Genomic DNA, 14,338 nt, shown 5'->3' on the forward strand with positions numbered 1-14,338 from the left:
AGGTACAAAAGTAAAATTTAATATAAGTAGGTAGGTAGGTACAAACTGTGTGCGTTGCAGCAGGACAAAAGTGTCACGGCTCAGTGATACGCTTCGCTCTTTCGAGCAAAGCACTGATTTTCTGCCGGGACCCAGGTCACAACAAAGAATATATTTACGAAGAAGTATTTACGTACGTCGGAAACAATCGTACAGTGTAAGTGTGAGTATTTGTGCATGTCGTGTGATAATTTTTGATAAAATACTTACTGGAGGAAAAAAATAAAATAGTTTTGGGGTTTATCGAGTATTGTGGATCCCCAGGGGGTCAGAGGGGGTTGAAATATTGTGCAGAGTAAATATTATCCTCTTAAAAGGCATCGTTTGGTTATAGTTTCGAACCAAAAGCTCTGGGGCCAATTTTTCAAAGGCACTGCACTCTTTGCCGAGCATTTTTCACATAGGTAGGTGATAATTGTTTGCGCTAACAAATGCTTTCTTCTCTTACCAGGTGATAGTAGGCGCTGAGCTAGGCCTGCTCCACGTGCTCCACGCCGCCCCAAACGCCTCCGCGTCGCTCGTGCCAGGCGACGCGGTCGCCGCCGCGTGTGTGGCCGCGGCCTGGAGCGTGTCGCGCGCCGAGAATCACCAGGCGCCAGCCAGGGACGCCCCGCCGCTCTACCACTGTGTGTGCTCGGAGAAGGCCCCTATTACTTGGAGTAAGTGATATTCTGTCCTTCTCTACATACTGCTATCTCCGCCGCGTGTGTTCTGGTATGTTGTTCCCAAACAAATATTTAGAACTGTATAATTTATTATTGCATATTTGACATTGTGTTTAGTTTCTAATTTTATTGTTCTCATTTATATTTCCCTATTTTTTTCCTTTCTATAAACCTGGCTTAACGATTCTGTTTGTGAACATTTCCATCTTATGTTACAAAAACGTTTGCCCTATTACTAACTTACGCCCTCTATTCCAGGTAAATTCATGTCCCTATCCGAGACCCACGGGCTGAGCGTGCCCCCCATGCAGGCCATGTGGTACTACATGCTGACGCTGACCAACTCCAGGGCCATGTACACCTTCCTGGCGCTGCTGATGCACTGGATCCCGGCTTACATCATCGATGGAGTGTGTATAGTCCTCGGAAAGAAGCCACAGTGAGTATCATTCAATATTCATCCATCCATATACATGCATCCGTCCATCCATCCATCAATCTACCCATCCATCCACCCATCCATCAATCCAACTGTCCAACTATGATCCTCGGGAAGAAGCCACAGTGAATCTCAACCCTAACTCTAGCTTGTAAGTACGTCTAAAGAAAAAAAAATTTACAACTTCACACAAACCAACTAAAAACTCTAAGAAGTACTATTTTGCTAAAAGTTAGTTTTCGGGTTTGGCGTAAAAATGCAAAACTGTGACTGAAATCTGCGTGTAGGATGCCAAACAAACAAACGAAATAGATTAATAAGCGCTCCAGTGCTGGGCGCCTTCAGCACCCTCATGACATACCCCGCAACGGAGCTAGCAAAACCGTAGCATATGACAGTTTTGTGTCAGGGTTGGCGATTCTGATGAACCATTTTGCTTTAACTTTATTGTATGTAAGATTAATAAAATTGATCGAGAACCTTGTTGACCCTCTTCCGATATAACCCGGTTTAATTTACTGTCAAAATAATATAAATTAACAGGTCAATGTCAATATTAGATGCGTTTCAATGTATCTGTTATTTTGTTTATAAAATCACGTTTTTTTACGCATTTCTTTCAAATATTACCATGGAATTTTCACTGCTTGAAAATATTGGTGTGTTTGAAAACAAAGAAAAAATATTTTTTGTACTTTAGTTTATGCGTAGTAGTGATAACCCTGACGTACAACTGCTACAGATTTGCTAGCTCGGTTGCGAGGTATGCTCATGACGTATGGGGCACGCTGCGCGCGCTCCAATGCCGGGTGTCATACTAAAATTTAGGCACAACCTGTCTTAAAGGGGTGTTACGCACGCAATAATGACGGGCACCTTCAAACCCCTCATACTAAAATATGTATAAAAATCAGTTAAACTTTAAACTTGTTACCATCATCGTGGCAGACGAAGTCATAATAAACTCAAAATCTTTCCAGATTAATAAAAGCCTACACAAAGATCGAGCAATTCGCCGGCGTGATCGAATTCTTCGCCCTCCGCGAATGGCGCTTCCACAACAACAACATGACGCGCCTTTTCAACGAGATGTGCGACGCCGACAAGCATATCTACGACTTCGACACTAGCGCCATCGACTGGAACGAGTTTTTGTCAAACTACATGAAGGGAATCCGAGTCTATCTGCTGAAAGACCCGGTGTCGACTATTCCTGAGAGTCTTAAGAGGCACAAAAGGCTCAAGTGGCTCCATTACGCGCTGCTAACTGTAGTTTGTTTGTCAGTTTTGAGGTTATTATGGTTTTTTGTGTCGTTTTTGTTTTGAGTAGGTATGTGGATAGTTAAGTTATGGGATTAATTGTATTGAGAGTGCATAAAAATGATATGCCATTTTCATCCAAAAAGATACTTATTGTCGGTTGTCAATAGGGTATTTGACTACTAGTCAAATCAGTTTCTTTTTTCGAACTGTCAAAACGATTTTGCTTCTATGGAATTTGTATGAAACACTAGCATGTGACGTCACGATCAAATAACCTACTCTTTATAGTTTAATACGGGTTTTTAAAATAGGAATTGTGTCTAAAAATAACTGCTGTCTACGTTTCTCTATTAATCTTCTGGTGCTTTATTTCATGCATGATGTAAAATAATTTATTTTAAATACAGTCAAATACCCTATAAGGCACTGTTTCCATATAGCTTCAATTTGAAATCAACCCTATCGACAAACGACCATCACCTTTTGGTTGAAAACGACACATTTGGTTACATTATTATGTGTCGTCCCTGTCTTGAAAAGGTCTCGTCTCTCATACTGATAATTTAATTATCGTTTTGGTTTACAGTACTAAATACAAGTATGATTTCAACGTAGTAACGACATATGAAAGATAAATAGAACAGAAGATAAATTGAACAGCTATTACCTAGTTAATTCCGGTATAAAGTACAAATATAATATTAGTTAGGAATCAGATCCTAGCAGATACCTTGATATATTTATTTCTTTTAATATTATTTGTCAAGTTTCCCCCTAAATTTAAGGTGTAGGTTCTGTTATATTCATTTAAATTTTGCATGCTTCGAAACAGATGAATGTAAGTAATTACAATATTATATTACGTAGTACAAACTACGCTACTTAATTTTTTTATTATTTCGTTTCGTTCGTTTTAAACGAACTTAATGTGTTTATTGTAAAATGTATCTTGAATGCCTTGTTAAACAATGTTTTTACTACATCCCTGTATTATTTTTGATACACGCTAAATACGAAAATTTAAACAAATACTTAATAGGTTAAAGCAAATGAGGAGTGTCTTTTCAAAAGGGTTTATTTTTTCTGGGAATCTATTTCTAAATTGGACCTTAAGTTTTCTTGAGCAAGGTTCTCTCTAGAAGTACCGCTAAGAAAAAAATAAACCCTTTTGAAAAGACACTCCTCAAATGAACTAGTTATATATTCAATGACTCTGAAAGAGTTGAATCTAATTATAATTATGGATGTGTCATGGGTATATTTTATTTTATTTAGGCACTTTTTGGTTAGGTACTGTGCGTAAATATGCGTGATAAAATGTACTTTATCTACACACATATCAAAACCCTCTATGATTATCTCTGAAAATAAAAGGAATCAAATTTGAACTAATTTCTTGTATCAGTCGAGATGATCGACATTTTATTCTTAAAAATAAATGATTTATGATTTATTTATGATTTATTCGAAATGTCGATTGCAGACAATGTGATCAGATGCTTCTATGGCGGTTCCTAACACAATAGAGAACTTTTAATGTGTGTAGATAAAGCAGTATAATGTATCTGTACATAATTATTAGGCATTAAAACACTCGTGTGGTGTTTTTTGAAACTCGCACGCTCGTTCTATAAACCCACACTAGTATTTTAATGCCTCTCATTATACGTAGCAATCACATAAACTGCTATAAAATGACAGTTTGCAGGGATTAAAGTAATAAGTACGATAGTTATTATAGAATGGTATTTGCTCACTTTGTATCTTTAAGGTGATTTTTGTAAATTATGTGATTACTTAACTATATTTTAAGTGTTATTGTATGAAGATGTAATAAATTATATAAAATGTAATAAATATTTGATATCGATTTTCATAGTTTTATTTAAATATCTGTAAGTTTATTAGGAGATATATTTTATTTTATTTTGTTTTATTTTATTCGGGATGCTTACTGCCACATAGCATACATAGCATAGCATAGCATGGCATAGCTGCCTAATATTATATAAATAAATAATTTTCACATCAGTTTAATTTTTATTGAAACTTTGTTTCAAATACAAAATGGCCACGACATACAACACAACAATTTTTTTGTAAAATTTTGGTTGCGAGACTTAAAATAAAACGAATAATTTTTACTGCATAAATTGACAAAAATAAGAATAGGAACTAACAAACCATGCAAATATTTGTGAAAGTCGAGTTATTGATCAAACACGAGAAAAACCTTTACCATACTGGTCCACTGTTCACCATTGACTCACTGCTCACTTCTCAAACTCATCACCCCCGCAGATACGTTTTTATGTAGCACATCATGAACATCGACGTAATAACGTAGATTCACTGTGTACCACTCGCTCACTGTTTACTTCTCGAACTGGTTCAATCTTCGCAAACTGGTAACTTCCATGCCGTAGATCTTAAACGTAGCCGTTTCCTCCTTGAATGTTACCTGGAACACCGTGGTTCGTGTCAAAGAGAATTCTAAATACAGGCGGATTGTCAAAGTAAATTATGTAGATGTCGGCGGCCGATCGTAAGATCAGGCAGATCGTAATGACGATAGTGACATTAAACCAATATATAGGTGTAAGAGGTTCGTTAGGTTGCTTTAGATGCCCGAAGGGCAAACTGCCCAGAAATAGGAGCCCCGCGTAGCGGGGCTCCGTCGACTCAGGGAACGGGTCAAAGATTTTCACATTTCACGATATGCCTTGGAATTTCACGATATGCCTGTTCTTACGATCGGCCGCCGACATAGACACAGTAAATTTACTGCCATCTTTCGACAGAAGATTAAAACTGTTAGAACGCCATTTGATTTTGATCCTTATTCTTTCACTGATAGGTATGTGTTAATTAGTTAAATATTGAAATTAACGCCACCTACTCGACAGTTGGGCAAAGGTTATGGCGCCATCGCTCGAAAAGCTAAGTAAAAAATATATAAATATATCACACTCACCTTGGACTCTCTGCGTTCTTCAGTACTGTCCTGCGCGGCCTGTAAAATATGAAAAATGAAAAAAAAATAAAAATACTAATTTAACCTTTTACCAGGCTACGGGATATATATTTCCCACATACGGCACTTCAAACGTGTTCCATTTTCGATCAGTAAGACTGTCATTTTTTAACTGTCAGCCTGGTAAAGGGTAGAGTGTACCAACTTAAATCGAGCCTCTGCTTAACCTTTTCGACGCCGTGTCAAACACAAAAGCTGTCACTCACACGCCACGTCACCGAAGTGTCAAAACTGAAATTGAACTTTATGCATAATGCACCTAGGTCTATGTTGCTCTGTGATATGTGACCGATTAATCCGTCTTTGGCGTTTCCTGACGTTCATATTTTTCACGACGATGGGGGGGGGGGGGGTTAGCGATGGCCGCGCGCGTCATGTATAATGTATGCTTGATTAAAGATTTGTTAATTAATAATTACGAATTTATTGATAAGTTGAGTGGATCTCATTTATTATTTTTTTACAATGTTTTGATTTGATTAATTTAAGTAAATACGAGTAAAAAGGTACTTTATAATAAAGTCTATCAATTCAAAAAATTCCTGACGTTTTCGTGTTCCGTCCCCATTCCTGACAAAAGGCCAAAATTCCTGACATGTCAGGAAAAGGGTGTCATTCTGAATCCCTAACAACGTTTGTCCTAAAGTCACTTGCCCTAACTGGTTTGTCCTAATGGGCACATGCCATAACGAGCAATTGTCATAACGATTATTTTTCATAATGTAAGGTTCTGAAAAATGGTTAGGCTTTAGAACTTGCTGCCACAAAAGTGGGTTAGGTTAGGGTTCAACTGCGACCCTCGCAAAAAAGAAAATACGCATAATAACATTAGGATAAGTAATCAATATTAGGATAACCAAAATTAGGGTTTTTAGTGTAAGGACAACTGATCATTATGACAAACAATATTAGGGAATGCATCGATAGGAGAAAAGACTTTAGGGATTTAGATATTTGACGCCCGGTCTGGCCTAGTGGGTAGTGACCCTGCCTGTGAAGCCGCGGTCCTGGGTTCGAATCCCAGTAAGGGCATTTATTTGTGTGATGAGCACAGATATTTGTTCCTGAGTCATGGTTGTTTTCTATGTATTTAAGTATTTATATATTATATATAGGCCTTTACCCACAGAGGGGTTTTTGCATAATAAAAAACAAATAATTTAACCTTCATTTGTAAAAATGGATGCAAAAAATAAAAGGCTTTTTTATTTTATTTTATATTATATATATCGTTGTCTGAGTACCCACAACACAAGCTTTCTTGAGCTTACCGTGGGGCTTAGTCAATTTGTGTAATAATGACCTATAATATTTATTTTATATAGATCCCAGGAAAATTCCTGTCATCTGGTAACCCTATCTCTACTGCTCTCCTTCTACCTTCACTAAACAACCTTCGTGCATTCCGACAAGGTTCATTGCACGATGCCGCGCCAAGCACGGCATGGGTGGCGTACAAAGAGAAGGGGGGGGGGGGGAAGGGAAGGGGGGGGGAGATAGTATTATAATTAAGAATACCTCTTCCTCAGCCTTGATGACGGGCGGTATGTTGGCGCCGAGCTTCTCCGCTAGATATTGTACCTGTAGCACAGAATAAGTAATAGTATTATCATACAGAACGGACACGCACCGCCCCGCCCCGACTCGGATTACCTCGCCCCGCGACAGGCCGCGACATGAATGTGTGCGTAAGTCGCTCTACTGAGAGCATGTCAGAATTCCGTCAGATACACAATGACGCGTGTACAGACGTGCCGCGCACACATATAAACGCAAATCATTTTTGATGTATGGCGTGTCAGCCCTGTGCCTGTAGTAAGCAGATAATGTAGGTTTAACTTTTTTATAACGTCAATTAGGCTTGGAACGACATAAATTTCGACACGTCTCACTTTCTCGCCTACCATAAGGACGAGAGTTGCTTGTATCTTTATACGAACAACCTGCCAAGGCGTTCTTATGGCAAGCGACAAAGTGGGACGTTTGGCGGCCATCATTATGTTGTTTACGAATTAGATGTGTTTAAGTACTGTACTGTATATTTAATTATTTTTTCTACTCCCGTACTTTTATTTGTCATTTAAAAGGTCGTGCACACACCTTTAAAACCCTACCTTATAGTTGTAAAGACAAGTCTTTAGTCTATTCCCCAAAAAAGAATTTGTGCATACACGCAGTATCTTTTTGGCTATTTTACGATACTTCGTGTAATGACCACTTAAAAAATATTGAAAGAAATACAGTGTTGCCAACCTTATTTTAAATGTCATCTCTGACAAATAAGTGAACCATAGACATGTTTTTTTTTTATTTCATTCATTCATTCATTCATTCTTTTCCCGCCCGTACCCTCCATTTTTGCTACTTCTTGAATTAAAAATATTTGTTAAATTTACAATTCTATTTCAAAGTAAGTGCTTGGTCGTAGAAAAAGTATTGTATGCAACGTTGTTTAACTGAGTCAAAAAATACTCGTGGCGTCCTTATTAACAATTTTCGGCTTCGCCTCAAATTGTTACTCACGCCACTCGCCTTTTTTGACCTCTCTTAAACAACGGTTGCATAAAATACTATAAGTACTGCGGAATGGAGTATAATTGTGATTTATCTCTAATAAATAAATAAGTTTTTGGCAAAAATTTCATTTTTGGTATACAATCTTTTATCGCTGACTGTACTTTTCTTACGACAGACAACTAATACTCATCGAGACAATTCTAAAAACCCCTAACACAATTAGGTTGCGTTGTTTCATCACAGAGTTCCTATGGCCACCTCCTGTCTCCATCATCAGATCAGTTCGACAGTACCATATTATTGTATTGTAATCAGAACTACATACAGCTGCCAATTTTCATGACGCTACGATCCTTGGAAGATGGTTAAATTAGTTACCTTAGATTCCATTACATATGTAGTTAGTTACATACAGGTCGACCTAATAAAAGCTTGTTAATAAATGACGTTAGAAAGATGATGGTGACTCACGGTAGGATATTGCGAGAAGCAAGCGCGTGCGTGTCCGATACAGGGAGGTGGTACAGCCCGCCCGTACCGGTCCCGGTCCGACGCGTCGAACATGTAAAACCCTGGAATTAAAACGTTCGTTTATATCATTTTTCGTTTCGTTAGTTTATAGAATTTACAGTGGGACAGAGAGGTATGGTTCGCGGTAGGCCCTCAGTTTTTAGGGTTCCGTACCCAAAGGGTAAAAACGGGACCCTATTACTAAGACTCCGCTGTCCGTCCGTCCGTCCGTCCGTCCGTCCGTCTGTCACGGCTGTATCTCACGAACCGTGATAGCTAGACAGTTGAAATTTTCACAGATGATGTATTTATGTTGCCGCTATAACAACGAAAAAAAAATGAAAATGAACATTTTATTGATAACAATTGTTACATGTCTTTTACAACAAATACTAAAAACAGAATAAAATAAAGATTTAAGTGGGGCTCCCATACAACAAACGTGATTTTTGACCGAAGTTAAGCAACGTCGGGCGGAGTCAGTACTTGGATGGGTGACCGTTTTTTTGCTTGTTTTGCTCTGTTTTTTGTTGATGGTGCGGAACCCTCCGTGCGCGAGTCCGACTCGCACTTGGCCGGTTTTTGATAAGATATATCATAATTATAAGAGCTGCCATTTCGACTCCAATGACGGATATATCCGCATAGGTCCAACGCCAAAGACGGATTAATCCGTCACAGACCACAGAGCAACATAGCCCTACGTGCATATGCATAAAGTTCAATTTCAGTTTTGACACTTCGGTGACGTGGCGTCCAAGTGACAGGCGTTTGAGTGATGTTTGTGTATCACAAAGCGTTCAAAGGGTTAACCCTTTACCAGGCTGACAGTTCAAAAATGACAATCGAATGTCAGCCTTACTGATCAAAAATAGAACACATATTTGAAGTGCCGTATTTAGACTTGGTCAACCAGATCTTGACAGTAGAAAAAGGCGGCAAATTTGAAAAATGTAGGCGCGAAGGGATATCGTCCCATAGAAAATTTGAATTTCGCGCCTTTTTTTACTGACAAGATTTGGTTGACCAGCTATATTTATTAATTTATTTATTTAAACTTTATTGCACATCAAAAAAGTACAAAAGGCGGGCTCAATGCCTTGTGGCATTCTCTACCAGTCAACCATAGGCCAAACAGAAAAATCTCAAGGTGGGTGCCGTAAGAACTGTTTAGAAACAAACAAGTATTACAAAATATGTACGTAACTACTATTCCTTAACTCTCATTTCAAGGCTTAAGAACTCGAACCCTTAAGACTCTCGAGGCTTAACACCTCAAAGGCGGCAAAGACGATTTCTTACATCCATACGCGTAAAATAAATAAATACAATTCTCAAATGTCGATCCTTCAAGACTTACGAGTCTTAAGGGTTCCAGTCTTAAAGCCTAAAAATAAGCGTTAGGGCTCATTTAGACGGTGCGAGAGCTCGCATGCGAGTGTCATTACCAGAACTCGGATTTTTCACGGCAAAACAAAACACTATCGGAATCTAGCCAGTGATAGAAACATTATTTTATCGATATCGATAATTCAGTACTAGAAGAAAATACGTCACCAAATAAAATAAATATGTAATAAAAACATTTGTATGAAGTTATATATTAGAAACAGACGCAATTTCTTCTTCAAAATCTACGTCAGTACACACAGCAGCACATGGCATTTTATTTGTGTAATAGTGATAGGAGTAGATAATCATTAAGTAGCTTTTCAACATTCTCTGGGAGTAAGCAGTTTCGTTTATCACTATAAAGCCATTTATGTACACCAAATGTACGTTCAACTTCACTTGACGTCAAGGGAGCAAATTCATAGAATTCATTTTCAGTTCGGGTAATATTTTCAGATATGTCTCTTAAAATTTCGTAATCAGGATTTCGTTCAAGCACAGCTTCAAATTTGCGTATCACTGGTAAAAGTTTACTCCTTTACATGGCGAAACTATAAGGGTTCCTAGTTGACTACGGAACCCTAAAAATGTATTGAGGCAATACCTGTCATATACTCTAGTAATACTCGATATCGATAAAATAATATTTCAAGCACTGGCTAGATTACGCTAGTGTTTTGTTTTGCCGTGAAAAATCCGAGCTCTGGTCATTACATTGCGTTATTTGATCGGTCGGTTGAATTGATGTAACCTCAGTGGTCCGCAATGTAACTAAAATCGTATACGAGTTCTAGCACCGTCAGGCGTGTCTCACTCCGCGATTTCGTCGCTTTGCTACAGGTAGCTAAAAGTACCGTTCGGCCCCAATTTTGGGGAAAGCCATAAGCCGCGCGTGGCGCTGTCGCCACCTAGCGGCCATATCTGTGCTGATCGTAACAGACGCGTTTTGTTAGAGAGTGAGTCTTCTGTACTTGGTACTATTATTTATTCTGTGGCACCGTCTAAATGAGCCCTTATAATAAAATATTAATTTATCTAGTAATGTCAATAAATAATTAAATTACCTACTTATTATTCACTCTTTTTAAGCTAAATTTGCTCTTTACTTTTGTTTCGGTTAAGTCATTTTTTAATCCTATAAATAAATACAATATAGTAATTAATATAGTATAAGTTAGTAGTTAGTACTTAGCAGTCGCCTTGTGTCACCGCCTCAATTTCGGGCAGGCTGAAAACCAGCGCTGAAACCGCGCAGTAAAAGGCGGGGCTTCCAGCACATTAGCTGAGACTGTCCAATTGTCACGTATAATGTAATTTGAGCTTATTTATACATATACTGTCTATGTTAAGTATAGCGTAAGTGTGTAAAAATAATTGTAATTTAAAATCCCTGTTGTGACAATAAATGCTTTATCTATCTATCCATCTATCTTATTCACAACCATAGACTAGGAATCCTCTAGACTGAGTTTAGAGCAATTATTTCATGAAACCGATGCTGCCAAAAATACGGAGGTGCGGGGGGACGAGATGAGCGAATCCCGTGCCGTGATTGGTCCGTTCAAAGACATGGACCAATAACGGCACGGGATTGACTCGAAGATGGAGTAAAACTACCGTATAAGTGGCAGAGGGGGTAGCGTTACTATGCTCAGTCTAGAGGATGTCTTGTCTGTGTTCACAACACTGATCCGTCAGCCTGGTAAAGGGTTGAACTAGGGTTGCCAACCGTACTATATTATATAGTATTGTACTATATTTTGGCTCTCTGTACTATATACTTTTGGAAAAATATATAGTACGCTAAAATACTATATTTCCGATTAAACGTATATTACACTTATGTTTAGTATTTCATCTAAAAGTACTATATTTTTTTGAAATGTACTATATTTTTGATGCCTTATTCTGGAAAATACTATATTCTACCAAAAAATAGTTGGCAACCCTAGGTTGAACTGACCTTTGGGCGTCTTGAAGAGTGCGACGGCCAAGTCTCCGTCCCCCGCGACCAGCACCCCGTGCCTCTCTTCCTTGAAGAATGCGGTCAGCTGCGACACAACCGAATGTGACCAGTCAATATCGTACTTAGGACAATTTTACACAAATCGACCTAGTACTATAGAGAAAAAAATAAATTGCTCACTCCATACATCAGTTTTAGTACCAAAAAGACTATTAGCATCTAGCATCGAGTAGCGGAACTATCAGTACTGCTACTTGACAATAGATGTAGCACCGACCGGAAAGTCTTATATTGTTGCGGAGTGAGCACTCTTGTCTTATTATAGTTCTCTATGCTAGTACTATAGTTCGTTTTTTTAGCATTAGAAAGAACTTGAAAGAAGGTAAGCGATTTTGACATGTCTTTTAATTGAAAAACACTTTATAAAAATCAATAACTATTAGGTACTTATGAAAGCAGAAGACTATAAAAGATCGTATTAGATTCATAATTGTTACATATTTACCGTAACTTATTTTTAAAATGTGTTTTTCAATTAAAAGACACATCAAGATTGTTTACCTTATTTCTAATGCTAAAAAAAACGAATTATATAGTTCATTTTCTTAGCATTAGAAAGAAGGTCCTGGATCTTGACATGTCTTTTTACTAAAAATCAACTTGGAAAAATAAGTCACAGCAAATATGCTACAATTATAAATCACATACGATCTTTTACATTCTTTTGCTTTCATAAGTAATATAAACTATTTTTTAAAGCGTTTTTCAATATTTTTTAATATAAAGACACGTCAAGATTGTTTAACCTTCTTTCTAATGCTAAAATAAGTTTTTGGCGAAAATTTAATTTTTGGTACAAGCTTTTATCGCTGACTGTACTTTTTTCCACAGACAACTAATACTCATCGAGACAATTCTAAAAACCCCTAACACAATTAGGTTGCGTTGTTTCATCACAGAGTTCCTATGGCCACCTCCTGTCTCCATCATCAGATCAGCTCGATGGTACCATAATATTGCATTGTCACACGACTTACACACGTATGCAAATTTTCAGCTTCATCGGAAACCGGGAAGTGGGTGAAATTTAAGTTGCAAGATTTGATTACAGACAACGGGACAGGTGAAACTAAATAAAAGCTTGTAAAAACGAACTACTTATAATCAGTGCTATGAAAAATGGCGTCGCTGCGCAGTTGCGCCAACGTTGCGTCGAGCAGCAGCTGAATATAATAAAAGATAGTTTATTCAAGTAGGCATATTACAATGCGCTTATGAACGTCAAATATAGCTACACCGGCTCCAACCATCGCCTCTGCCTTGAGAAGATTGAAATCCCCCCTCAATAGGCTACATGACTAATTTTCATTTATGGTATCAATCGATCAGGTTTGTTTTTAGGATCAAATGTCTATATGGGACCCATTGCATTAAAGCAACACAAAAGTCAGAAATTGTAGTCAAAGGCCGACAATCTTCACTTCTCTCGCGAAACGCCCTATACAAAACGATAAGGGAACGTGACGTCAAGGTCTCTGGGAGCCCATCTTGTAGTATGGACAAAACAAGAAAATTGCGTTTTTGTCGGTGAAATATTGCGTTTATGTATATAGTTGCTATACAATATTTTTTTGGATAAAATGTAAGGATCGAATGGTACCCCTACTTTTATCGTTTATGGAAGTAAAAAAAAACTTAAATTTTGAAACTTTCAGGTCTTGCATTTTTGTAACATTTCCGTATTTTATTTTAATACCCACATTATTGTGATAAATTGCTCATTTGCTATCTATTTTACTAGATTTTGTTATTAAATTCAACATGTGTCATCATCCCTATTGGGGGAGGGTTTCCCAATATGGGACCAATATTGGGACCGGCAACAAGGAGGATGAAGGCTGTGTACCTGCTCGGCGAGGTTGGAGTCCACGGTGCCTTCGTGTCGCGGCTGAAACACCACCACGCGACACACGCAGTTGCCAGGCGTGTAGAACTTGCGAAGGATCTGGAACGAATGGTTTAAGTAGAGTCCAGACGGGCTGGGCCACAGAACAAGTTAGAATGGCGATGCGAGCAGGGTACGTGTCGCCGCCGGTTATGAGCAAACGCTCGCATGCTACTCGCCCGCGCTGACCGAAAAACGTAAACATGCCTTTTTGCGCCACAATAACGTTCAGATTAAGAAGCCAGACATCAAATCTGTCTAAAGGAGGCGTATCCATTCACCACGCACACAAGTTTTTACTACCGTTGCGCGAATGTTAGTAAATGTGGAGAGGAACGAGCGACGACACCGGTTCTGATACTAACTGCGCGCGATAGCCATTCTAACCTCTTTAATAATGTTCTCGACCGATTTGATCAGGAAAATAATTTGCGCCAATCTCATCTAGCGTTCACGCGTACACAATTTAATCACCAATTTGCATTCCATAGATGCTAACTTCGAAAATTGCCACTTTTGTGTCCGCACCTGCTGATTTGATCGGGGAATCAAATTGGCGTTTGCGTCC

The 14,338-nt window shown here is 38.3% G+C and overlaps 2 protein-coding genes and 1 long non-coding RNA gene across 3 annotated transcripts in view; 2 read left to right on the forward strand and 1 right to left on the reverse strand.

Moving 5' to 3' along the window:
• LOC134660472 (fatty acyl-CoA reductase wat-like) overlaps positions 1–2,469 on the forward strand; it is a 44,714-nt gene extending 42,245 nt beyond the window's left edge. Inside the window, exons 9-11 of the mRNA XM_063516231.1 lie at positions 491–698; positions 963–1,143; positions 2,124–2,469. Coding sequence (XP_063372301.1) covers positions 491–698; positions 963–1,143; positions 2,124–2,469 — 735 coding nt within the window. The remainder of the gene's footprint in view (positions 1–490; positions 699–962; positions 1,144–2,123) is intronic.
• A 1,975-nt stretch (positions 2,470–4,444) lies between these two features.
• The window catches only part of LOC134660433 (uncharacterized), a 102,992-nt gene continuing 93,098 nt past the window's right edge, over positions 4,445–14,338 (reverse strand). Inside the window, exons 46-51 of the mRNA XM_063516176.1 lie at positions 13,732–13,830; positions 11,823–11,910; positions 8,429–8,529; positions 6,959–7,021; positions 5,407–5,419; positions 4,445–4,899 (exon numbers count right to left, since the gene is read on the reverse strand). Coding sequence (XP_063372246.1) covers positions 4,781–4,899; positions 5,407–5,419; positions 6,959–7,021; positions 8,429–8,529; positions 11,823–11,910; positions 13,732–13,830 — 483 coding nt within the window. The 3' untranslated portion in view covers positions 4,445–4,780. The remainder of the gene's footprint in view (positions 4,900–5,406; positions 5,420–6,958; positions 7,022–8,428; positions 8,530–11,822; positions 11,911–13,731; positions 13,831–14,338) is intronic.
• LOC134660546 (uncharacterized) lies at positions 6,476–6,749 on the forward strand. Its single transcript, XR_010097882.1, has 2 exons — positions 6,476–6,534; positions 6,640–6,749. It is a non-coding gene; the product is annotated as an uncharacterized LOC134660546 (long non-coding RNA).

The sequence above is a fragment of the Cydia amplana genome, chromosome 27 (assembly GCF_948474715.1).
Source record: "Cydia amplana chromosome 27, ilCydAmpl1.1, whole genome shotgun sequence".
NCBI classification, from domain to species: Eukaryota; Metazoa; Arthropoda; class Insecta; order Lepidoptera; family Tortricidae; genus Cydia; species Cydia amplana.